Here is a 24,336-nt window from a genome sequence, read left to right on the forward strand (position 1 = left end):
CTTAAGGGCCCAAAGGCGAGACCTATTGGCTATGCCAATGCTTGTTTTAACAGCCTTCCCTTTTGTTTTCACCAGAGAACCCCATAAAAAGCTGATAAACCATCTGAGGGCCCAGGATGTAAACGCTTAAAGCGCTTTTGGGGTCCAAATCAATGGGGCCTCCTCTCCTCAATCAAAGGGGGAGGAGGGGCAAAGAATGCTGGGAGATTGATTTATTGCCCAAGGTGAAAAGGAGTCTCAACTTTAAGAAAATAGGCCATTCGATTCCTCAGAGCCAGTTCGTCCAGAAAAAAGGAGTAGGGAGGTTGCACCAACAGTGCCTGAAACTCACTCATAGAATGATTGTAATGAGGAAGACAGTCTTTAAGGTCAAAAGACGAAACGAGAAGCTGTGTATTGGCTCAAAGAGCATACACAAGGAAGGTCTAATTAGACTAAAGTGACCAACGCGCCTACAGAGGCTAACAGCTGTGCCTAGTACAGGATAACTGCTGGAATGCTAAGGGAGTGTGCTGCAGGCTTTGCAGACTATGGAGTAGAGGAAAATATTAAAGTCATGGAGGGATGATTTAAGGTATGGTGCAGAGGACACCTGATGAAAAGCTTTTTTTCCTGGGGTAAGTCCCTTCAAAATAGCGGTTGTGCATCAGTTCAGCTTTAGCCCACTGCACATTTGGTCTAAGAAGCAATAAAAACCCTTGATCAGGGACCTGAGACGCCTGCTAGAATACTCATGGTAATGGATTATCGTGGCTATCACCCCCACCAAATACAACCTTTAAAATGACTCTAGAATCTCACCTTATCAGGCTCAGGAATTTCTTAAGAGTATACCAAGAGGGGAGAAGGGATATTATGGATAAGCTTAGTTGATAAGTATAAACTTTTTCAATGTGTTCCTTTAGCAAAGTTTTCAACACTTGTATATCCATACTACTATTATAAAGAGAGCCCAAACCTTTGAGTCGGGTAAGCTCAAGAAGTACAGCACCAATCACAACACCCAACACAGCATTGGAAAGGACAGTTGCAGCAGATAAACATAGGCTATACAGCTGCCCACCATAAACATTACAAAGTAAAATAACCTTAGGGGTAAAGTAGTCCCTTCTGGGCGTGTGCGTTGTGCTGTCAACGATGGGCGTGGCAATACAGTACTCCTTTGTGGGCGTGGGCGTTGTGAGAGGGGCGTGACCAAACAGCAAACAGCAATGGGCGCAGCATTCACGGTGCGCGGCATTCACGGTGCGCAGCATTCACGCGCAATTACTGATAAAAGCCAAAACAATGGGCGTTGAGAGAGGGGCGTGGCAATGGGCGCAGCATTCACGGGGTGCAGCATTCACGCTGCATTACTGCTAAATAAAAGCAAAAAAAATGGGCGTTCTGAGAGGGTCGTGGCAATGGGCGCGGCATTCGCGGGGCGCGGCATTCACGCGGCATTACTGCTAAATGTTGGGTGGAAATACTTCCAAGAAAGCAAGGCGGGGTTAAAGCGGACCAATTTATTCTCCGTCCAGATTCTAATTAAACTAAAAATGTTGTATATCTTGAAATCTTTAAATAAATGTACCTTGCCTATTACAACTATTGCACACATTCTATTTCATCCCCGGACAACTCGGGACGGGCTGCTAGTCATTAATAATCAAAGAATGAGTCAGTGCTAGTATCCACCCCTCAAGAGAATCCGAATACAGATGCGGAGGCCTGCTTCACCTCCTTGTTCTACATGCTTGTAATTTCCGTGAGCCAATCAATTGAACATGGTTGACCTTTCCCTCTGAGAAAGGAAACTGGCAATCCAATCCTTAGTCATCTCTAGGATTGAATACGGTTGCACCACCTTAGCGGGTTTACCAAAAACTTCCACAGCACCACTAAAAGCCTGCCTCAAAGCTGCAGCGAGACTCGTCTCTGGATCAAGAAAATATGACACATATCCCCGCACTTGAAAGCATTGAACTGGCTACCCTATGAGGCGAGAATTCAACTAAAGATAGCATGTTTCACCCATAGAGCGCTCCACCACAATACTCCTGGATACCTACACAAGAAAATCGAGGAGGCAACAGACCAGCTAGGAGTGCCAAGGAGTTCTTGCTGCGTCCAGCCATCTTTAGAAAGAAAAAAACTTATGACAGAGCGTTTTCAGGAGCTGCCCCCAGAATCTGGAACTCACTCCCTCCAAGTATCAGGAAGAACGCTAATACCTTAAATTTCAAGCGAGAAGCGAAGAGCTTCCTAATGAGTAAATACCTCACATAGAGAAGCTAATGGATCACTTTGGGATCTAATTCTGTCCTTAAACAAAACACTCACGTCATCAGAAAGAGAAGGATCGACGTGAATTAGATGAAAGATAATCTATGGATCGAAACGGCAGACTTCCCCGGTGATTAAACTGTATACCAAATGCTACCTCATGGCAAAGTGAATGTTTATAGTTATCTCACATCCCGAAACCATATAACCTCCTACCTCATTCATTTGTCGAAATCGACTGATGTTAGTGTTGCATGCTTATAGCTGCTGCTTATTGTAAAAGAATAACACGAATGGAAGTTAGTTACTTAAATGTTAGTATTGCATGCTTTATAATTACTGCGTAGTGTAAAAGAATACCTTAAATGGAAGCTAGTACCTAAGGACTCTCCAAAACTATATAATTATCTACCTCATATCTTTATGTTATTCAATGGTTATCATCCTGTTAATATTTCTATCATACTTTTATGGGAAGCGCTCCGATACCCACGGGTCTTGTTCGCGCTATATAAAACTTTTCAATAAATAAATAAATAAATAGACATACAGCTGGTGTCACTCAGTATATCCCCTATTGATTTAACTGGGTAAGAAGGGATGTGGGAGGATCTCCTAATGCTAATTAAAATCCAGGGAATCACAAGTGTATGTCTTTTGGAGTGAGCTAATTTATTTCTATGTGTCTAGCGATTCAAAAGCCAGCAGTGTGCCACGAGAAAGATGGGATTATAATTAGGGATTGTCCCCCGAATGGTCAGAGTGACCATTCCAATCTGTACCAAAGAGACAGCAATTAATTTTTCATGTTTGACATATCTGGTCACTCTCATGAGATCTAGTGTAGGACAAAGAAAACATTTAGGAAGCAGAAAGTACCTCGTGTAGAACATACACCATCCTTGCTACTACAATAGCACAATGCATCTTTAGATCCTACCAGACTGGCTTCAGACCAGGATGGAGCTTTGCTGGTATGGGATGAAACGGATGATGGTAATACAGGTCTACTAGTCCTCTCAACTGAAAGCAGCTTTTGATGCAATAAATCATGGTGTCTTGCGCCAAGCAAACTTGAGATGTGTGTGGGTGCAGGAGTAAGGGCACTAGGCTGGTTCCTGCCTTTCCTTGTTGGAACACTGCAAAGTCTGGATCCCCTAGGTTGCCCTCCACCCACTACAATACTGCACCCCACCAAGAGAGGATACTGGCTTCAACTATTTTACATCTAAACATGTAACAAGTAGGATGTACTGTATGCGGGCATGACTTCATTGTTCATCGATAAATCTTCCAGAACTCGACTGATGGACTTCTTTATCTTAAGTTAACCTTTACAAAACAGAATGTTGTCACATCTCTCCTGGTCATTCATCTACTATCTGACCTTGTGGACATTTACTTTCACCTCTCGGCACTTCCTTAAAAAGAATTCTTGGTTTTATTTTGCACTACTGCCTTCCTCGTTTCGTAACTATTTCACCAAAACTACTAAAATAACTTCATGGCAACTTCACACTCTGTGAAAGCTCTTGCCACCCATTTGCCCAGGCGACTTACAGATAGTGGTAGAGCCTTCCAAATCAATCTTAGCTCACTCATCAGGCATCCTCAAAATAAGCAGCGTCCCAATTCTTGGGAGCCAAGAGCTCTGACCACATGACCCCTTTACGGATTCATTTCAACTGCTTTCCTGTCTAAGCTTACACTACCTGAAAAATCACTCATGAAATGTAAGCCTTTAATTCTTTCCAAACAAAATATAAAATACATTAATTATTTCTTGTACATCTCAAACAACAAGGAGCAAGTCAGATTCCAACTGGACGACCGCAACAAATAAAAGCAACAGAATGCAGAAAGGGAAATGAGACTCCTGAGGTACTGTCCCAAAGCAATGGAGAGTTGTGGAACAGAGAGACGTGCCAATCCATAGCACAGGAAGAATAAGAGTAGCCATTTCTGGTACAGAAGCTTACTAGAGGTAGTAGCAAAACTGAAATACAGCAGTAGTCCTCTCGCTAAGACAGACAGAGGAGTCATAATATTTGAACTTCCAGGGCATCTGATGAGTTAGATAGGAAGTTAAGTGTTATGTTTCTACATGGAACACTACTACTTTACCACCAGGCTTCATACCATGTGGATGCCAGCCCTACACAAATATTTGTTTATGCTTTAGTTACTCTAACTCCTATGTTTGGGCTTGTATTCCTTTTTCGTTATAGACGATCTGTCGGACACTGAGGAATAGTTCTCTTACACCAACTGAGATAGACAGTTCTGGTTGCAGGTTATATCTGCAAATATGCCACTGTGATCGAGGTATCCCTTACTTGGAGTGAATGAGGAATAGAACACGGAGAATGGAACACCCAATGAGAACCTCATAGTACCCCAAACCCTTACTTGACTAAACAGCACAGGCATTACTGGGGAAGAGACAGAGAGACCCAAAAACCACACTAAGCATTGCTGTGCATTATTAAACACATATTTAAGAGCCTGGTTTTGGATAACTGTCTGTGAGGGAGCCTGCAAACAAGAAGAATATACTTACTTACAATTACACAGGATTATGAAGCATCTTAGTAGTTCCATGAACTTGTGGCGCAGAAAAGAGAATGGAAAGTAAAGAATGCACAGGGTGCTACATTGTGCTCAAAGGAATGTCACTTGCGATAATGCAGCTAGATTTACTATTGGGGTCACCAGAGTTCTAGTCTGCCAGGAAAGAGGAATCTACAGAAAGACTGTGCCCATTAACCCAATATTAGAAAGTATGATCAAAGCTAAATAATTCAAAATGCACGAGAAGCAGGCGTTACTAAATGAGGAAAAATAATTTACGAAGTAGAGCAATCATGCAAGTAAACACTAGGTGGCATTGCTTTCTAGCTGTTCACTAGCAGCCTTTACCTATGTGCTTGGTTGTTTAGGTTTAGGGAACCCGCCTGATGCAGCTCTTCCAAGTGCTTTCTGTTTCCAAAGTAAAGTGCAAGGTCTGTTGCGATGATGGCTTTGCGGATGATTTCTAGCACCTGCTCGTACTCCGTGGAGTTCAGTGTAGAGAAGATATTGTGCCCTTCCAGCTATGAGGAAAAACAAACACAGGTGAAAAGCATAAGCCCAAAACAGGACACATTTTTTGCCGTCATTTTAGTCGTGATCTAATTAAGTTGTTAAAAACACACGCCTGTAATAAAGGGATAGCTTCTATCAAACTCAAAAGTGATAGGCTGCAAGTCCCATTCCGGAAGTGGTGTCACTTCTGGGATGTGTGCCCAGAAAGGGGAGTCAACCAAAAACCTTTTATGGACTGCCCATCACGGTCCCTTCCCAGCAGTGATTGCTGCATTGCATCCCAATCCTCAATCTTCAGATTCAGAGTTGTGTTTCTAGAGAGTGCATATAGATATCAGAAATGTACAGAGATTTTGTGCTACAGTTTTACCATCATTTTCCAGTTTTTTATCCTGCAGCAAATAACATCTATGGATCATGATTTTAATGGTGTTCATCAAGCAATATAAGCTCTAATGAAACGTTTGTTACAATACAAATGGGCACATTATTTTTCCCAGTTTATATTCTACAGGTAGGATTTTGACAAAACTCTGTTGACAAAACATTCCACTCGACACTCATTTTACGCTGGCATTTTCGGAAATCTTGAGAACCTTTACAAAGTAAAGGAGAAATTACCACCCTCCACACAATCAGGTTCACTTTGCTGTTCAGAGCAGAGTACACTTTACAGTGAAATCATTGAAAACGTTTGGTTGCTTTCGGGACAGAATCATTGCGTCTGTCGTGCTATCTAGCGCGTCACTCGTCCATGAAATAACTCACGACCAGTCAGTGAACTTTGGGGAATAGGGCGTCGTGTGTGTGTGGAAGGGCCTGCCTGGTAATACATGCATGTTACATCCAAAGCAGGCCTGACTGTATGCCAAACTGAGAATGCGATCTTTTTAGAGAGAGAGAGCATGTGTGTGTCAGTCTTAAGGCCTTGAAAACAAATATTTTGAATGATAATGTTAACTTTGTGTGCAAGATCACCAGAGTATTTTCGGACATTTTCAGAGCTTTAAATTGACTTTAGTCCTGCTAACAAAAAGATAACTAAAGTTTTACATTCTCTAAAACACTGCAGGACTATTGCAATGTTTAGATCTGCAAGGCCATCTGACCTCGCACAAACCAGGCTTTAAAGGTAATAAGATTGCAACATCTGCATGTCTCCCATGTACTACTGTTCCAGAAATGCTGCTAGTGTGTTTGAGCGATGCATTAAGAAATTTCGCATTATTACCCCCTCCTGTGTACACAGATAATCATCAAAGGAGAAGGCCTAAAGTGTACAGAGGATTTGAGTGGAGCAGATACAAGGACTAATGCATCAGTTACTTGTGTAACAATATATATGTAAGAGACATTAGTTAGTGATAGATTCCTTACCTTAGAATATCCCCAGACGTCAGACTGGATCCAGAAGTTTTTTCGTCGGCAGTACCCCTACACGTCGGTAGGCGTCGTCGTACGGCTCCGCGTACGTCGCTGGCATCTTAGTCGCCGAGATGACGTCGCTGGAGCTACTTAGACGTGCCCACATGCGCTGACGTCAGTTCTGTACAGGACTTTACGTGCCAAGAAGGCAGAGCCATGCAAGATACTGACCACTGGTGCATTGAAACCAGGGCCCTGAAAGGGATGGCCTTCACCCTAGAAATCAGTTCGCAGAACGGAGAGGATGGGTGGGGCGGTAAGGAATCTCTCACTAACTAATGTCTCTTACAGATATATCGTTACACAAGTAACTTGTGTATCTGAAAGAGACAGGCGACCCCGTCTGCACCCGGCCGGAACCAGGGGCCAATAACCCTGGCAGTTAACAACAAACTTTTGCGTATAACGCCCAGACACTACTGAACCTGCGTGGAGTCACGGGCACTAAGTGCCTACACTCACTGACCCCCCGCTAATAGTCCTGTCAATTGCCCTTATTGCGATTTTAAGTTCCAACTTAATAGTAAGGCTATCCAGGAGGCTGGCTCTTCTCTAAAATTATTTCTTTTAAACTGTCGCTCTCTCCCAAAACACTCAGTCGAACTGGCCCTCCTCATTGAAGATCTTAAACCTGATATTCTATTCCTGACAGAGACCTGGTTACAGGACGAAGCTGAACCAGCCATCATCTAGATCCTGCAATCAGGGTACCTAATACATAGAGTGGACCGCAAGACAGGCGGAGGGCTGGCTATTATCTTTAAAGATAATTACTGTTGCCGGTCCTCTTCGGAGGATCTACCCGACGTTGAAAGCATTTCTTTTACCTTAGAACTCTCACCTACTAATACTATCTTCGGTCTGCTACTCTACCGCCACCTGGTCCCTTAGGTCAGTTTCCTAATTCACTCCCCTCTTTTGTTGCTGGTTCAACCCTAACCCCTGCCAATTTCACAGTACTAGGTGATCTTAATATCCATCTGGACAACCCCTCTGACCATATGGCAAAGGACTAGCTAGCCTCTCGGCACTCTAAATTCTGCAGCAAGGTTTTGCCCCCACGCACGTCAAGGGTCATCTCCTTGATCCGGTGCTTAGCAATGATCAGGCTAACTCAGTACGTTCCCCTCTCCCTCTCCCTTGGATTGATCATTCCCTAGTTCCCCTGGTTTGGGAAACAGCAGTCTCTCTTCCTTCGCAGAATTTTAGTCCAAGGCTAGAAAGGAAATGGGCAAATTTGTCCCCTAGCCGGTGGTCTACAACTTTAGCCGCCACTACCCACTCTGCTGATCTGGATCCAGAAAGGGCAAATAGTAACTTTAATTTTTGGATTCAAAACTCACTGGACACACTTCTCCCCAAAAAACTTTCCTATAAGAAATGCAAACAAAAGCTGGCACCTTGCTTCTCCCTTACATTAAGAGAACTTACGCAAGTTTGTAAGAAACTAGAAAGGAGATGGAGACAGAACTTGGCAGATGAAAGGAAAAATGTCTATAGAGAGGCAATAAGGAATTAGAAGGCTGAAATTGAAATCGCTCAATCCTCATTCTACGAGGAGAAGATTAGTGCAGCTGCGAACTCACCCAAAGAAATCTTTCGTATTGGTAAATCCTTCACTACTATACCACATAAAGCACCCCCACCCAGACGATGTACAAGTAAGCTGTGATAACCTGGCGAAATATTTCTATCAAAAAATTCATTTGATATCCCAATCCTTCCCTCCCCACAGGAGTGAGTTGGCAGCCTCTAGCAGCAAGAGTTCCTTCTCCGAACCACAGTGTTCGCTAGCGGAGTTTTCATTGTTAGACAAGGTGACGTTGAACACACTTATTCCTAGGGTAATTGCCGGCTCACCTATGGACCCGGCTCCTCTGTGACATCTTACTCTAGTTACGGAAGCCATCTGCCCAGTAATTCTGAAGACCCTACATGCCTCTATCACCACGGGAAAGGTACCCTCAGCCTGGAAATGTGCCCAGGTCAGAGCTCTTTTGAAAAAACCAAACCTAGATACTTCCAACCTGGCCAATTACCATCCCATTTCTCTTCTTCCTTTGTTGAGTAAGCTGACCGAAAGACACAAACTCCACTCTAGTCCATTACCTGGAATCAAACAATCTACTCCATGAGTCCCAGACAGGGTTTCGTCCTAAGTTTGGGACAGAGACTGCCTTACTTGCAGTAACAAAAGAGGCGAGGAGACTGGTAGACCAGGGCGGCTCAGCAGCAATCATCCTGCTGGATCTCAGTGTCGCTTTTGACACTGTTGATCATACCATCTTGCTTGAGCGTTTAAAAAATCTTGAAGTGACACACATGGCTCTTACTTGGCTCCAGGCTTTCTAAAGGATCTATTTTTTCAGGTCATTGAGGATACTGTAACATCTAACCAATGGCCTCTCAGCTGTGGGGTTCCGCAGGGTTCTTCCCTGAGCCCCACGCTTTTTAACACCTATATGGCTCCATTGGCAGGGATAGTACTTCCATTCAGCATTCACATCATCACCTATGCAGATAATACCCAACTGGTGGTGGCATTAAACCACCCGGAGGGTTCATCTTGCGCCCTTGGCACTTGCCTAGAGGCGGTAGCCGACTGGATGGAACTATCTCACCTTAAGCTAAACGAGGACAAGACAAAACTAATGTTCTTGGGCAAATCACCTTCACCCCCTCTGATACTATCCTGGCCGACCTGTCTTGGCACCATGCCTGTTCCAAAGCAGCAGATCAAGAGCCTTGGCATATGGCTTGACAGTTCCCTCTGTTTCAATCATTAAGCCACCAAGCTCTCAGCTACTTGCTTTGGCCTGATGATGATGGCAAGAAAAATTCTACCTCTAATCCCCTTTCAGGCGTGCAGGATTTTGGTACAAGCCCTTATCCTGTCCCGACTGGATTATGTGAACGCCCTATACTTGGGCGCCCCTCTTGCCACTGTCAAAAAACTTCAAGTGATTCTGAATCGCGCGGCCCGCCTACTCCTTCAGATTCCTCAGAGGCAGTATGCGAGCCGCGCATTGAGGACACTTCATTGGCTTCCCATCCAGTCTAAAATAAGTTTCAAGGCCATGTGCCTTTCCCATGGAACTATTCGTAAAACTGGACCTGCCATTATTCATCCTCTGGTGTCCCCTACCTACCTTCTAGGAGTCTTCAATCTCGAGCGAAGCCTTCCTTGCTACGACAAGGAAAGTACGAAGATCCTTATGGGGCAGACGTTCCTTCTCTTTGAATGCTTCCTATCTCTGGAACTCTCTTCCCCTCACTCTCCGTAGGGAATCCAATCTACTAATCTTCCGTAAATTGCTTAAAACTCACCTCTTTAGTGCCACTCAATAACTTGCTGTGCTTTCTTCTGTCTGGTCATAGGCACTGCGAGGCCTCAGGGTAGCTACGCACTATAGAAATTTTATTTCATTCATCCATTCATAGTGATAGATTCCTTACCTTAGAATAGATACCCCAGCAATACCAACGACAGTGGTGGGTCTGCGAACAAAGATCACACCAGAAAGCCACGGAGACCAGAACGGCCAAAGAAGCAGTCTCTTCGGACAGGACTATCAAGGCCATAATGCTTTGTAAAAGTGTGCAGCGAGGCCCACGTAGCTCCCTGCAGATGTCTTGCAGGGGGATACCATGCCCAATGCAGTAGTAGCTGCTGTCGCGCCCTGGAAGAATGGGCGCGCAACCCCACTGGAGGTTCCTTTTTAGCCAGAGATTAAAAGGCTTTGATACAGAAGACGACCCAGCGGGAGATAGTCCTTTTGTGTACAGCCCAGCCTTTCTTGGAGCCCACGTAGCCAACAAAGAGCTGCTCATCCACCCGGAACTGTTGTGTGCAATTTAAGTAAAATGAAAGCGCAGGTTTTGGGTCCAGACGGTGGAGCCTCTCTTCCTCTCTGGAAGGGTGCGGAGGCAGAAAGAAAGTGGGCAAGGTGATAGTCTGCCCAATGTGAAAAGCAGTGACAACTTTTGGCAAGAAGGAAGGACGAGTGCGAAGCACAACCTTGTCCGGATGGACTGACCGAAAAGGAGGCTTACAAGAAAGAGCCTGGAGCTCACTCACACGCCTAGCGGAGGTGATGGCAACCAGGAAAGCAGTCTTCAAAGTCAACAAACGAAGAGGACAGTTGTAGAGTGCCTCAAAAGGAGCACACATCAAAAAGTAAGTACCAGATTCAAGTCCCACTGCGGCATCACAAACTGAACAGGAGGGAAAGGGTGATTAATGCTTTTGAGAAATCTATTAACAGGGAACTTGAAAAGAGAGGGCTGATCAGGAAGCCTGAGAAAGGCAGAGATTGCAGAAAGGTAGCCCTTGATAGTGCCCAGAGTTGAGCTCTGCTGGGCCAAAGAAAGAAGGAACAAAAGAACCTCTGAAAGAGGGACAGAAAGGAGGTCCACAGACTTTGTTGAGCATCATGCCACAAATTTCTCCCACCTGCAGGTGTATACCTATTTAGTGGAAGGACACCTGGCTGCCAGAATGACATCACAGACTTCAGGAGGCAAGTCAAACGGAATCAATTGTCGTCGCTCAATCTCCACGGTTGGACAGGTTCGGGTGGAGGACCGTCCACTGCTGCTGCGAAAGAAAATCCTCCAGAAGAGGCAGTCTGATCTGGGGAACCACGCTCATACTGAGTAGCTCCGGATACCAAACTCTTCGAGCCCAGTCCCGTGCCACAAGAATGACTTCGGCCCGGTCGCGCCTGATCTTCTTCAGGACTCTGGGAAGAAGTGGTATAGGCGGAAAAGCGTACAATAGACCGCAGCTCCACTCGTGACGAAAAGCGTCAAGCGAACGCCACCTTGGAATTTCCAACAAGCAGAACAGCTGACATTGCGCGTTCTCTTTGGTGGCGAATAGATCTAACCAAGGCTCTCCCCACTGTCAAAAGAGACCTTGCTCCACCTCCGACCAGCGGCTGAGTTTGTGCACCCTGGCGTTCAAAGAACCTGTCAGGTGTTGAACCGTTAATGAAATGCCTTGACGTTCTAGCCTTGTCCATCGCAGAGCCTCCTGACATAGGGTCCACGACCCCACCCCACCTTGTTTGTTGCAATACCACATGGCGGTGGTATTGTCTGTGAACACCTGCACCACCTTCCCCTTGGCAGAGGGATGGAATGCCTTCAGTGCAAGAAGGATCGCCTGAAGCTCCAGAAGGTTGATATGGAGCCTGGACTCCGCCGGACACCAGAGGCCTCTGATTTCTGCCTGTCCCATGTGGTCGCACCATCCCAGTGTGTGCTCCGGTTGGGGAGGGAGAGGGATCTGCCCCTGACCCAATGTTGATTCGTGAGCCACCACTGCAATTGTTGTGCAGTGCCCTCCAAGATCTGGACGTAGTCGGACAGGTTCCCCTGATGCTGCGCCTACTGGAACTTCAGGTCCCACTGTAGTGTAGTTCCTATATTCTCAATAGGCTCTGCGAATTGGAATAGTGTATCCTGTAGTTTAGACGTAGGACTGAAGTCAACTAGGTCTCTACCAAATATACTAAACTTAATTGTGTGTGTGTGCCAGCTAGCTCAGAGGTCACTGGAAACTTTCTCGAATTAACAAGAAGGGATTAGTTTCTGACAACCGCTTAAAACATGACAACTTTGTTTCCCAAGAATAAGAAATCGATCTCTAGAGTCGCGGAAATAATAGATAGTTATTTCACTCAGTCAATCGTGCATGCTTCGTTTCACCAGAGGTGCAGAGAAACGGGCGTTTTAAATAAAAGGGTATTTATTGAACAGTATTCTTTCTCAAGTATTAGAAATGAACTGCTACAATCGCAATACTTGCAAAAAAACAGGTGATGGACCGAATGTGGATCAATGTCACACATTCACCCCAGTCCAAAGATCTGGGCCCAAATCCATCGTTTTTTTGCACTCCACACCACCCTGGGTTAGACAATGGCGATATGCAAATCAGCTCTGACCCTATGCCCCATGGGAACAGTCCAGTCCGAACTACAAAAGCCATGTCCTTCCCAGAACGGAATCAAGCATCCGAGGACCGGACCGGTTTCAAGGTAACACCTCTCATCAGCCCGGCTAGCTTGACTCCAGTGGTGTGGAGTGCCTGGGACCCACGTCTGGGCATCCCCAGAGCACATAGGGCGGCAATTGCAAACAAAACAGGTGATGGACCGAATGTGGATCAATGTCACACATTCACCCCAGTCCAAAGATCTGGGCCCAAATCCATCGTTTTTTTGCACTCCACACCACCCTGGGTTAGACAATGGCGATACAATCGCAATACTTAGCATGAAGTAAAGTGTGTACAGTAAAAAGAGTATTACAAAATAATATTGTAATAGCATGGTATGGTTTCTAAGCCATAGAATACCTAAAATGCATAAAATACATACAGTGATGAATAATGACTTAAAGTGTTCAACTGGTGCTTCTAAAATACGCCTACCCCGGTGTACCTAACCTAGGTCGAATACAAGGGAGGAAGTAAGTGAGGTGTAGCTTAAGTTTAGTATTCTTTTGCTAAGAATCTATTCCAAGAATTCTCTTAAGGTCTAATCAGCTCCGTACCTTGGTTTTAGAATGTAGGAGGTCTTGTATCTCTCTCCCAGGACTCTATTTCCCAGCAACCCGCAAGGGTAGCCTGGAAACACTGAAGCTGGATTTCTCAGCTAGAGAAAGTACAACGTTTCTCAGTGCGTCAGCTGGCGGGTCGGCTTCCTTCGGCACTGGCAGCAGCAAGGCAAGTAGATAGTCGAACTGCTCCAAACCACTGTCTTTGTTTGGACAAGTGTGGGCATATTTATACCTTGAAGGTGCAGAGTTTGACGTAAGATTGGACATAATAACGTCATTAGAGACTTGATTCTCTGAAAACTCCATGATTTCTTGGATAAATAAATATTCATGCAGGGGGAAGTCCCTGACTGCTGAAGGCGGGTTTTTCCAAGAAATCGTTGTAGATTTTCAGAACTAGTGGAAGTAGCCAAGCCGTATTAGGACTACTTGAGCTATGTCTTTAATATCGTTCTGATTTCTAAGCCTATATTAGGATACAGTATTTTATACCTATATAAGGGCATGAATCGGGAAAATTACACTAGGGTCCTAAAACTCCATACAACACCACTGCAGAGCCCGCATATGTCATCTGGCATGGTTGGTCAGCAGGATGCAGGAGGCCATGAGGCCCAGCAGCCTCAAGGTCGTCCTGACCCAAACCCGGGACAAGGGCTGAAAGTTTGGAATATCAGCCCGAATGTCCCGGACTCGCTGTTTGGGAGGATAGACCCGAAACTGCCTGAGGGGTGCTTGTAAGGCCGAAGGGAAGCATGGTGAACTGAAAATGCTCCTGCCCTACCATGACTCGCAGGTATCGCCGGTGCACCGGCAGGTGGGGGATATGAAAATAAGCATCCTGCAGGTCCAATGCTACCAACCAGTCTTGCGGGTCGAGGGCAGACAAGACCTGAGCAAGTGTGAGCATCTTGAACTTCTCCTTTCGGAGGAAGCGATTGACATCCCGAAGGTCCAAGATAGGACGCAGGCCTTTGTCCTTCTTTGGAACCAATAAGTAGTGGGAGTAACAACCACAACCTACTTCTGGCGTCGGAACGCACTCTATGGCCCCCTTGGCCAAGTGGGCCGTAACTTCTTGCTAGAGAAGTGTCAAGTGATCCCCCGACATGCGGTGGTAATGTGGTGGCATGGCTGGAGGGGTAGTCTCGAAGGGGAGGGAGTAGCCCCTTCGGACAAGTTGCAGAACCCACTTGTCCGATGTGATGGTGCACCAGTGATGGAGGTGATGGCGAATCCTGCCACCCACTGGCGTCTGGTGGGCCTGAAACACCGGACTAGGAAGGTTTGGAGGCAGTAGCTTCAGGGTTGTGCACTGACCCGCACGCTGGCCCTGTGACCCGCCTCTGCGGGTCCCAGGTCCCGCGGCTGCGCTGAGACTGTTGCTGCGCAGGCCTGTGGCTCTGAAACAAACGTGTTTGGGCTCCGCTACCTTGGCCACGAAAGGAGAAAAAAGCAAAAGTGGAAGGAGTGCGTGTGACCGAAAGGCGTAAGAACATGGCCATAGCCCGTGAGTCCATAAAACATTCCAAAGCGCAATCTGCTTGCCCTGGGTTTGTGGTTTAATATGAAGCCAGTTTGGCTGGCATGAATAAAGGGTTGCAATTCTCAGTCTAAACGCTTTTCTAATATTGCAGTGAATATTTTGATTGTCTAAGTTCAAGAGAGTTCAGGCTATACAAAGCACAGTTGGTGGGATTCGTACCAAGTTTTGTTGCCTCTAGCACTGTCCGCGGCATCCTCCGTCCCTGGCCAGATTTGTGAAATAGTACCACTAACAAGGAGATTAACTAGGTGATGTATGACATTGTTCTGCATTCTGTCCTTCAACTGTGGTTTTTGCATTTGTCACCCGAAGTGGGATGGGTATGCTCGGACGCGTGTCCCATGCTCTCCACACCACTGGATTCAAGCAAGCCGGGCTGAAGACGGCTGCAATGCCAGAAACCAGTCCTCGGAAGCTTGTTTCCGGTCCAGGGAAGGCATGGCTTGGCAGTTCGGGCTGGACTGTTCCCATGAGGCACAGGGTCAGACTGATTTGCATACGGCCATGTCTGAACTGGGGTGGTGTGGAGTGCAAAAAAACGATGGATTTAGGCCCAGATCTCTGTACTGGGGTGAATGTATGACATTGTTCTGCATTCTGTCCATCAACTGTGCTTTTTGCATTTGTCACCCCGAGTGGGATGGGTATGCTCAGACGCGTGTCCCATGCTCTCCACACCACTGGATTCAAGCAAGCCGGGCTGAAGACGGCTGCAATGCCAGAAACCGGTCCTCGGAAGCTTGTTTCCGGTCCATGGAAGGCACGGCTTGGAAGTTCGGGCTGGACTGTTCCCATGAGGCACAGGGTCAGACTGATTTGCATATGGCCATGTCTGAACTGGGGTGGTGTGGAGTGCAAAAAAACTATGGATTTAGGCCCAGATCTCTGTACTGGGGTGAATGTATGACATTGTTCTGCATTCTGTCCATCAACTGTGGTTTTTGCATTTGTCACCCCGAGTGGGATGGGTATGGTCAGACGTGAGTCCCATGCTCTCCACACCACTGGATTCAAGAAAGCCGGGTTGAAGATGGCTGGAATGCCAGAAACCGGTCCTCGGAAGCTTGTTTACGGTACAGGGAAGGCATGGCTTGGCAGTTCGGGCTGGACTGTTCCCATGAGGCACAGGGTCAGACTGATTTGCATATGGCCATGTCTGAACTGGGGTGGTGTGGAGTGCACAAAAACGATGGATTTAGGCCCAGATCTTGTACTGGGGTGAATATATGACATTGTTCTGCATTCTGTCAATCAACTGTGGTTTTTGCATTTGTCACCCCGAGTGGGATGGGTATGCTCAGACGTGAGTCCCATGCTCTCCACACCACTGGATTCAAGCAAGCCGGGCTGAAGACGGTTGGAATGCCAGAAACCGGTCCTCGGAAGCTTGTTTCCGGTCCAGGAAAGGCATGGCTTGGCAGTTCGGGCTGGACTGTTCCCATGAGGCACAGGGTCAGACTGATTTGCATATGGCCATGTCTGAACGGAAGTGGTGTGGAGTGAAAAAAAACGATGGATTAAGGCCCAGATCTCTGTACTGGGGTGAATGTATAACATTGTTCTCCATTCTGTCCATCAAGTGTGGTTTTTGCATTCATATCTTGTGCATAGATCACCGCCTAGTGTAGGGTCCGGATGATTGCACTTGTTGTCTTGGAAGAGTTTTTGAAGTATCACGAGATAGGTGACTCCTCCCCTGGACTACAGTGCGCATGGGCATCCTTCCATCCTCAGATTGTTTTTCGCCATTGTGGCAGAGATGGAGATAGCAAAGTAAGAGATGGCCATGCCAGAGAGAATGCTGCAGCTACCACAGGCACCGGGGAGGAGGGCGGGCGATATGAATGTCAGCAGCCCTACATGCCAAGAACAGATGCATACTGGTAAGTAGCATATTCCGTTCGAGGCATGTGGGCTGCTGAATTCATATCTTGTGCATAGACTCTATAGCAGTATCTCTTCTAGTGGTGGCTACCTGTGCCAGCTGCAGCAGTTTGAAAAAGAGTTTTGAGGACAGCCTGGCATACAGCAGCTTGCTGTTTTGTTTGTACATCTACACAGTAATGTTTTGTGAAAGTGTGTATTGTGGTCCATGTGGCTGCCTTACAGAGTCTTCAAGAGGAATATTTCCTAGGAAAGCCATGGATGCCCCCATTTTCCTAGTGGAGTGTGCTCTTGGGGGGACGGTTAAAGTGCGTTTTGCCTTTCGATAGCATATCTGAATGCATTTAACTATCCATCTGGCTATTCCTAATTTTGAAATTGGATTCCCCTTGTGCTGTGGTGCAAATGCAACAAACAGTTGCTTTGTTTTCCGAAAGGATTTAGTTCTGTCCACATAGTAAAGTAGAGCTCTCTTTACGTCTAGTGTGTGCAGGGCTCTCTCAGCTACTGCCTGTGGATTTTGAAAGAACACTGGCAGTTCTATTGATTGGTTGATATGGAAATTGGATACAGCCTTAGGCATGAATTTAGGGTTTGTTCTAAGAACCAACCTGTTGGCGTGTACCTGCATGAAAGGTTCTTGAATTGTAAGCGCTTGTAATTCACTCACTCTTCTGAGTGAGGTGATGGCCACTAGAAAAGCAACTTTCCACGTTAGGAATTGAATTTCGCAAGAATGTAAAGGTTCGAAAGGAGGGCCCATGAGTCTGGTATCACTATATTGAGATTCCGGACTGGGGAAGGGGAGTGCCTAGGAGGAATCACCCTTTTTAGACCCTCCATGAAAGCTTTGATTGCTGGTGTTCGAAACAGTGAAAGGTGTTGTCTGTTTTGAAGGTATGCTGCAATGGCAGCAAGGTGTAGCCGTATTAAAGAGTATGCTAAGTTACATCTTTGCAGGTGCAGCAGGTAACCTATAATGTTCTGTATTGATGCGTTTAATGGATTGATTTGGTTATTGTTGCAGTAAATAACAAATCTTTTCCATTTAGCTGCATAGCACGCTCGTGTGGTTGGTCTTCTTGCCTCCTTAATGATATTCATGCAGTCTGGGGCAAGTTAAGATATCCAAACTCTAAGACCTCAGGAGCCAGATCGCTAGGTTCATTTGGTTGGGATCTGGGTGTCTGATTTCTCTGTGGTTCCGAGTTAGAAGATGAGGTGCAAGGTGCAGTCTTTGATGGGGAACTACTGAGTTCTAGGAACGTCGTGTACCATGGTTGTCTCGCCCATGTGGGAGCAACTAGGATTAGTGTGAGGGAGTGTTGCCGCAGTTTGCGTGCCACCAGCGGGATCAGTGGTGCTGGGGAAAAAGCGTACGCAAATCAGCCTGACCTGTTCATCCATATCGCATTGCCCTGTGACAATGGATGTGGGAATCTGGCGGCAAAGTATTGGCATTTCGAGTTTTCTTTTGTGGCGAACAGGTATATTTTTGGGTGACCCCACTCCTCGAAGAATGGTTGGAGGACCTGGGGGTGAATCTCCCATCCGTGTAATTGCTGGCTGTGCCTGCTGAGCAGGTCGGCAACTTGGTTGTCCTTCTCTGGAAGGTGTTCTGCTAGGAGAAAAATGTTTTTGGGAATCGCCCACTTCCAGATGCTCTGTGCCAGATGGGACAGCTGTGGAGAGTGCGTTCCTCCCAGTTTCTGGATATAGTACATTGCAGTCATGTTGTCCGTCCGGATCAACACCGTCTTGCTGTATAAGTATCTTTGAAATGCTTTCAGGGTTAGGAATATCGCTAGCAACTCTAGTTGGTCGATATGCAGCCTTTTCTGCTTGTTTGTCCAGAGCCCCTGTACTGTGTATTGAAGGAGATGGGCTCTCCAGCCCGTCAGTGATGCGTCCGCTGTTAGTACTAGTTGTGGAACCGGCTCTTGGAACAGTCGCCCCTTGGAAAGCTTTTGTGGGTTCCACCACTGCAGAGAGTCGTGAGTGCGACTGTCTACCAACACTAGGTATTTTAGCTGTCCTTGAGCTTGGTTCCATTGCCGTGCTAGGCATTCCTGTAATGGGCGCATTTGGAGTCTGGCATGGGGGACAATGAATATGAAGGAGGCCATCATGCCTATGAGCTGCATAAAGACTTGAGCTGGCAGAGAGTGTTGTGGCTGGAATTTGCGAATGAGTGTCTGCATACTGGCTATTCTTGTTGAGTTTGGATACGCCTTTGCCACCGAGGTGTTTATGGTGGCTCCCAGGTACTGCTGTATGTGGGACGGTTGCATATGTGATTTTGTGTAATTGATTGAGAATCCTAAGCTGTGTAACAGCTGGATTGTTTGAGACATGTGTGCTGCGCACTCGTGGTACGATTTTGCTTGTATAAGCCAATCGTCCAGGTAAGGGTACACATGGACGTGCTGCCTCCTGAGATGTGCTGCCACGGTCGCTAAGCATTTCGTAAACACTCTTGTAGCCGTGGTAACCCCGAAGGGCAAAACCTTGAATTGGTAGTGTTGACCTTCTATTGTGAACCTGAGGTATTTTCTGTGGGCTGGATGGATGGGTATGTGGAAATACGCATCTTTGAGGTCCAGTGTTGCTAGGAAATCTCCCTGTTGTAGCAACGGGAGCACTTGTTGTAATGTGATCATATGAAAGTGCTCCAACAGTATGTATTGATTTAGGGGTCTGAGGTCCAATATTGGTCTAAGAGAGCCGTCCTTCTTGGGAATAAGGAAATATAGTTAGTACACTCCCTTCCTTTGCTGTTGGAAAGGGACTTGCTCTATGGCCCCCTTTTCTAGCATGCAGTTCACCTCTCGTTGTAATAGGGTGATGTGTTCTCTGGACATTGGACGATGTCTTGGTGGTATGTTTGGTGGTGTAGAAGTCAGTTCTAGGCAGTAGCCAGACTGGATCATTTCTCTCACCCACCTGTCTGTAGTCATTGTGTTCCAGATGGGTAGGAACTGTTGGAGTCTGCCTCCGACCGGTGTTATGTGGTCTGGAGGTAGTGTGATAGAGTCACTGTTTTGAGGCAGTGGAATCTCTGGTGCTATTGCCTCCACGTCCTCTTCCCTTGGTATTGTTACCTCTGTAGCCTCCTCTGGTGGTGTTTTTATCAAAGGAACTTTGTGCGTTACATTTATATGAGGTCGTTGTTTGTGAGGTATGTCCTCGTGTGTTTGCCCTGTATGAGGAGCGACGAAAGGAGACCCTTTGTTGCTGAAATTGCAAAGCCCCCATAGATTTGGCTGTCTCTGTGTCCTTTTTCATTTTATCCAAAATGGTGTCGACAGCAGGGCCAAACAGAAAGTCCTGGTTAACAGGCTGGTTAAGGATAGTGGACTGTACCTCATTTTTAAAACCAGAAATACGCTAGTGTTGATTTACCTAGCTGCAGTGTCTGCTGCGTCAAGCATGCATTTGATGGAGGCATTTGTTATGAATTTTCCCTCCTGTATGAGATCTTGGGCTTGTGCTTTGAAAGGCTCAGGCAGGTGTTGCATTAGTGTCTCTAGCTGGTCGTAATGCGCCCTGTCGTACCGAGCCAGTAGAGCTTGTGTATTAGCTATCCTCCACGAGTTGGAGGCTTGTGCCGCTACCCTTTTCCCTGATGCCTCTAGTATCTTTGACTCTTTGTCTGGGGGAGGTGCTTCCCCGGTTGTTTGGGAGTTGGGCCTTTTACGTGCGTTGACCACTACCAGTGAATCAAGTGGTAACTGCCCTTTGATGTAAGTAGGGTCTGTAGGGGCTGCCCTATACTTTTTCTCCATTCTGGGGTTGATTACCCGTGCCCTGGCTGTGTCCTTAAATATGTCAGGTGCATGTTTCAGAACTCCCTTTAACATGGGAAGTGTTTTGACACTTTTTTCTGATGTAGGGAAGGTGTCAAATAAGAAGTCTTCTTCAACGGGGTCATTATGCATATCCACATTGTGGAACTGTGCAGCCCTGTCTATGAGTTGATTAAAAAATACTGTGTCGTCAGTAGGAGACGGTTTAGTAGGATAAGAGGATATGTCAGGGATGGGATGGGTGTTGTAAGGGTCAGTTGGCTCTGCCCATGGTTCGTGTGGTTCAGTGTCCTTTGGGAAGTCATATTCAGGCTGTGGCTCATCCCCTGTGTTACCCTCGTCGTCTCCGTGATGAGAGGGAGAGTAAGAAATGTAATGATTGAAAGGAGTAGTAGGTATGATAGGTTGAAAAGGAATGAAGGGTCTAGAAGGAGAAGTTCCAAAGTCCTTTTTCTTTAGTGGAATGGGGGACTGAGGTTTAAAGTCCAAAGGCCTCTTTTTCCTATGCAGGATGGTAACTTTACCAGTCTGTGGGTCAATAAAATGTTTTGCTTGGTCGTCAGAGGGATCTGGGTGGAAGAGTTCTTCCTCAACAGTCCTGAGTTGAGTCTTAGGCTTTGGTTTGTAGACTACTTTAAGCTTCGGAACCGGTTTTCGGCTCGGGCCTTTTTTCGGGTCAACTGTCTTTCGGGTCGACATGTTTTTTGTGCTCCGTAGGCTTCTTCGGAGAAGTGTTGTCTCCCGAGTCGATGTTTTTGTTGGTATCGACTGGAGTCTTTTTTTTTCCGGCTGAGTCTTTTCCGTAGTCGATTGGCTTTTGTGGATCGACTGGCGTCTTCGGATCTGGTGTTTTCGGTCCGAGAGGACGTTCTGGCTTGGACGCGTGCTTCGGTACGGCGCCTTTTGTCGGGTCGATGTTTTTCGGTGCCGAAGGCTTGTTTGGGTCGGCGACCTTCTTTGGTTCGACGCCCTTGGGTTGTGTGGCCTTGTTCGGGTCGACAACCGGTTTTGGGTCAACAATTTTGGGCTGTGCGGCCTTCTTGGGGTCGACAGTCTTTTTCGGCTCGACGCTCTTTGGCTGTACGGCCGCTTTCGGATCGACGCCCTTGGGGTCGGCAACCTTCTTTGGCTCTGGAACCTTCTTCGGGACGATGTTACTGGGCCCTGTGGTTTCTGAAGGTTTCGGTTTCGGAGCCGAGCCGGATGGCGGGGCAATCGAAACTTTTTTATGATCTTGGCTAAGGCCTTTTGGCGATGCCTTTACCGGAGCCGTTGTTATTGGAGTAGATGGTGTCGGGGGCAGGGTACTCACGATTTGCCCCTGTGGGATCTCGTCATCGGAGTCCGAGTAATCCTCTACGGTGACGATCTCTAGGTACGAGACCGGCGCCTCTTGTAGTTCTTGGTCGTCATCGAAGATGTTGTCCGGGTCTGGTGCTCGTTGCTGCATTTCTTGCCTGGCTGTACGTCGGTTTCGAATAGTCTTCTTGGATCGAAACTGTGCACAGGCTGGACAGCTTTCCTCTTTATGGTCTGGGGAAAGGCACTTGTTGTATACTGAGAGCTTATCAGTATGTGGGAACTTGACGTGGCATTGTGGGCACCTTTTAAACGGGCTTCTTTCCATCGACGGTCGGCTCACGTGGCGTCGAAAAGGCCCAACAGCCCGCGTTGACGACCACTTGGAGATGGAAGGCTGGATCGAGTAGAGAGGTACCGATCGAGAACAATACCGTCGAATCAAAGGCCTTTTGGCCTTTAGAAAAGTTTTGTTTTTCGCTTCCGAAGTTGGAGTATAGGAGTTTGCATCCGAACCCAATGGCGGAAAAAAACAATCTGAGGATGGAGAGGATGCCCATGCGCACTGTAGTCCAAGGGAGGAGTCACCTATCTCGTGACACTTCGAAAACTCTTCCAAGACAACAAGTGCAATCATCTGGAACCAACACTAGGCGGCGATCTATGCCCAAGATATGAATTCAGCAGCCCACATGCCTCAAACAGCCTATTACAAACTTCATGTCTCCAACTATTAATCCAAGGTTTGGAGAAAACTTAACAGTCTCCTGTATGGCTTGGAATTTCTCCTAACCCTGGTTCGAGGCATACATTGACAGTAAAGTGATAAGTTGTCTCTATCATTCTCGGCCAACTCCCTGCTTTATCTGGTTTGGGCAATGTTCCCCAAATTCATGATTTGTGTTTATACTACTGTTTTAGATGAGACTTGAGCATGATATTATAATGGGAAGTGACAGCAACAGAACTGGGACTGATCCTATTTAACTGGTGGCACATATCTTGTAAGAAGCAAAGGTCTATTTACAGGTTTCTCAGCTCCCGCAAAACATTCAGCCTTAGCGTTGGAATATTAAGACCTCTCACACTGTAAGCTATGGTCAGTGTAGGTATGTTATGAAACATTTATGGGCTGTTCTATAGCCTGGTTCTCCACCAAAATTTGGGAACTGCCCACTGTTCTCTGCTTTTTTATTATATATATATATATATATATATATATATATATATATATATATATATATATATATATATATATATATATATATATATATATATAACCTACTGGCTATCGCCAGTAGGTATATATAGTTAGGATTAATTCCCTATGGGATTTCTGAAAATTCTATGTCTAATAACTTTGGCGTTTGTGGACGGAATCGGCTGAAATTTTCAGGAAAATTGCACATTTTGTTTCTGAGCAGCCCCTGAAAATTTGGTGGGGTTTCGTCAAGGGGGGGCTGAGAAAAAAGGGGGGTCCCAAAACGCGTTTTTTACATTGAGTTTTCCATAGGGCGGTTGGACTCACTTTTAGCTCGAACGGCTGAATGGATTTGCACGAAACTTGGCAAAATTGTAGGGACTGTTAGCCCGATGTGCCTTTGCTAGGTCTCAATATATGTGCTTCAGTGGATTTTGAGAAATTAACGTTTAAATCAAGATATATATCTGTAACAGCGCTCCGGGCAGCGATCCGGTCCGCTTACTTTTCGCGTTTCGGAACTTTGCGCGCAGAAAGCTGATTGGCTCTCCGGTGTCTGTCAACATTCTAAACAGTCCGGAGCGGCCGCCATCTTGTCTCTCGGTAGGATCGAGAGAGAAGAAGAGGTGAAAAACGAAAGGGGAATTTAATGAAAGGGGGCAAGGTATCCCCCTCTTGACCCCCTAGGAATGTTGTTGGGGTTATTAAAGGGTCCCGTGGGGAAAAGAAAAAAAAATGATTTTTCACGGTAGAAGCGCTTCACGGGCCGCGAACTGGGCCGCAAACTGGTAGCGAAACGGGAATTCGCCATTTTGTGCTTCGTTAATTAAATTACTAGGTATAAGGGGGTGCGGGAGACGTATCCTAATCCCCTATGTTTCCTGAGGGCGGCTGAGGAGGCTGATATATGTTGATACATCTCTTCCAGCGGCTGTGCGTGAGCTTTTTTTTTTTTTGCTGCGTGACAGTCCGGAGCGGCCGCCATCTTGTCTCTCGGTAGGACCGAGAGAGAAGAAGAGGTGAAAAACGAAAGGGGAATTTAATGAAAGGGGGCAAGGTATCCCCCTCTTGACCCCCTAGGAATGTTGTTGGGGTTATTAAAGGGTCCCGTGGGGAAAAGAAAAAAAAAAAAGATTTTTCACGGTAGAAGCGCTTCACGGGCCGCGAACTGGGCCGCAAACTGGTAGCGAAACGGGAATTCGCCATTTTGTGCTTCGTTTTAATTGTTTAGAGACAAAAATTATCGCCGCACATCGGCC

At 46.4% G+C, this 24,336-nt stretch overlaps 1 protein-coding gene across 1 annotated transcript in view; it reads right to left on the minus strand.

The window, feature by feature from the left end:
• LOC147672520 (cAMP and cAMP-inhibited cGMP 3',5'-cyclic phosphodiesterase 10A-like) overlaps positions 1-24,336 on the minus strand; it is a 909,783-nt gene that overhangs the window by 252,385 nt on the left and 633,062 nt on the right. Inside the window, exon 17 of the mRNA XM_086947973.1 lies at positions 5,185-5,357. Within this exon, the coding sequence (XP_086804099.1) occupies positions 5,185-5,357 (173 nt within the window). The remainder of the gene's footprint in view (positions 1-5,184; positions 5,358-24,336) is intronic.

This window comes from Lissotriton vulgaris, unplaced genomic scaffold, assembly GCF_964263255.1.
Source record: "Lissotriton vulgaris unplaced genomic scaffold, aLisVul1.2 SCAFFOLD_490, whole genome shotgun sequence".
NCBI classification, from domain to species: Eukaryota; Metazoa; Chordata; class Amphibia; order Caudata; family Salamandridae; genus Lissotriton; species Lissotriton vulgaris.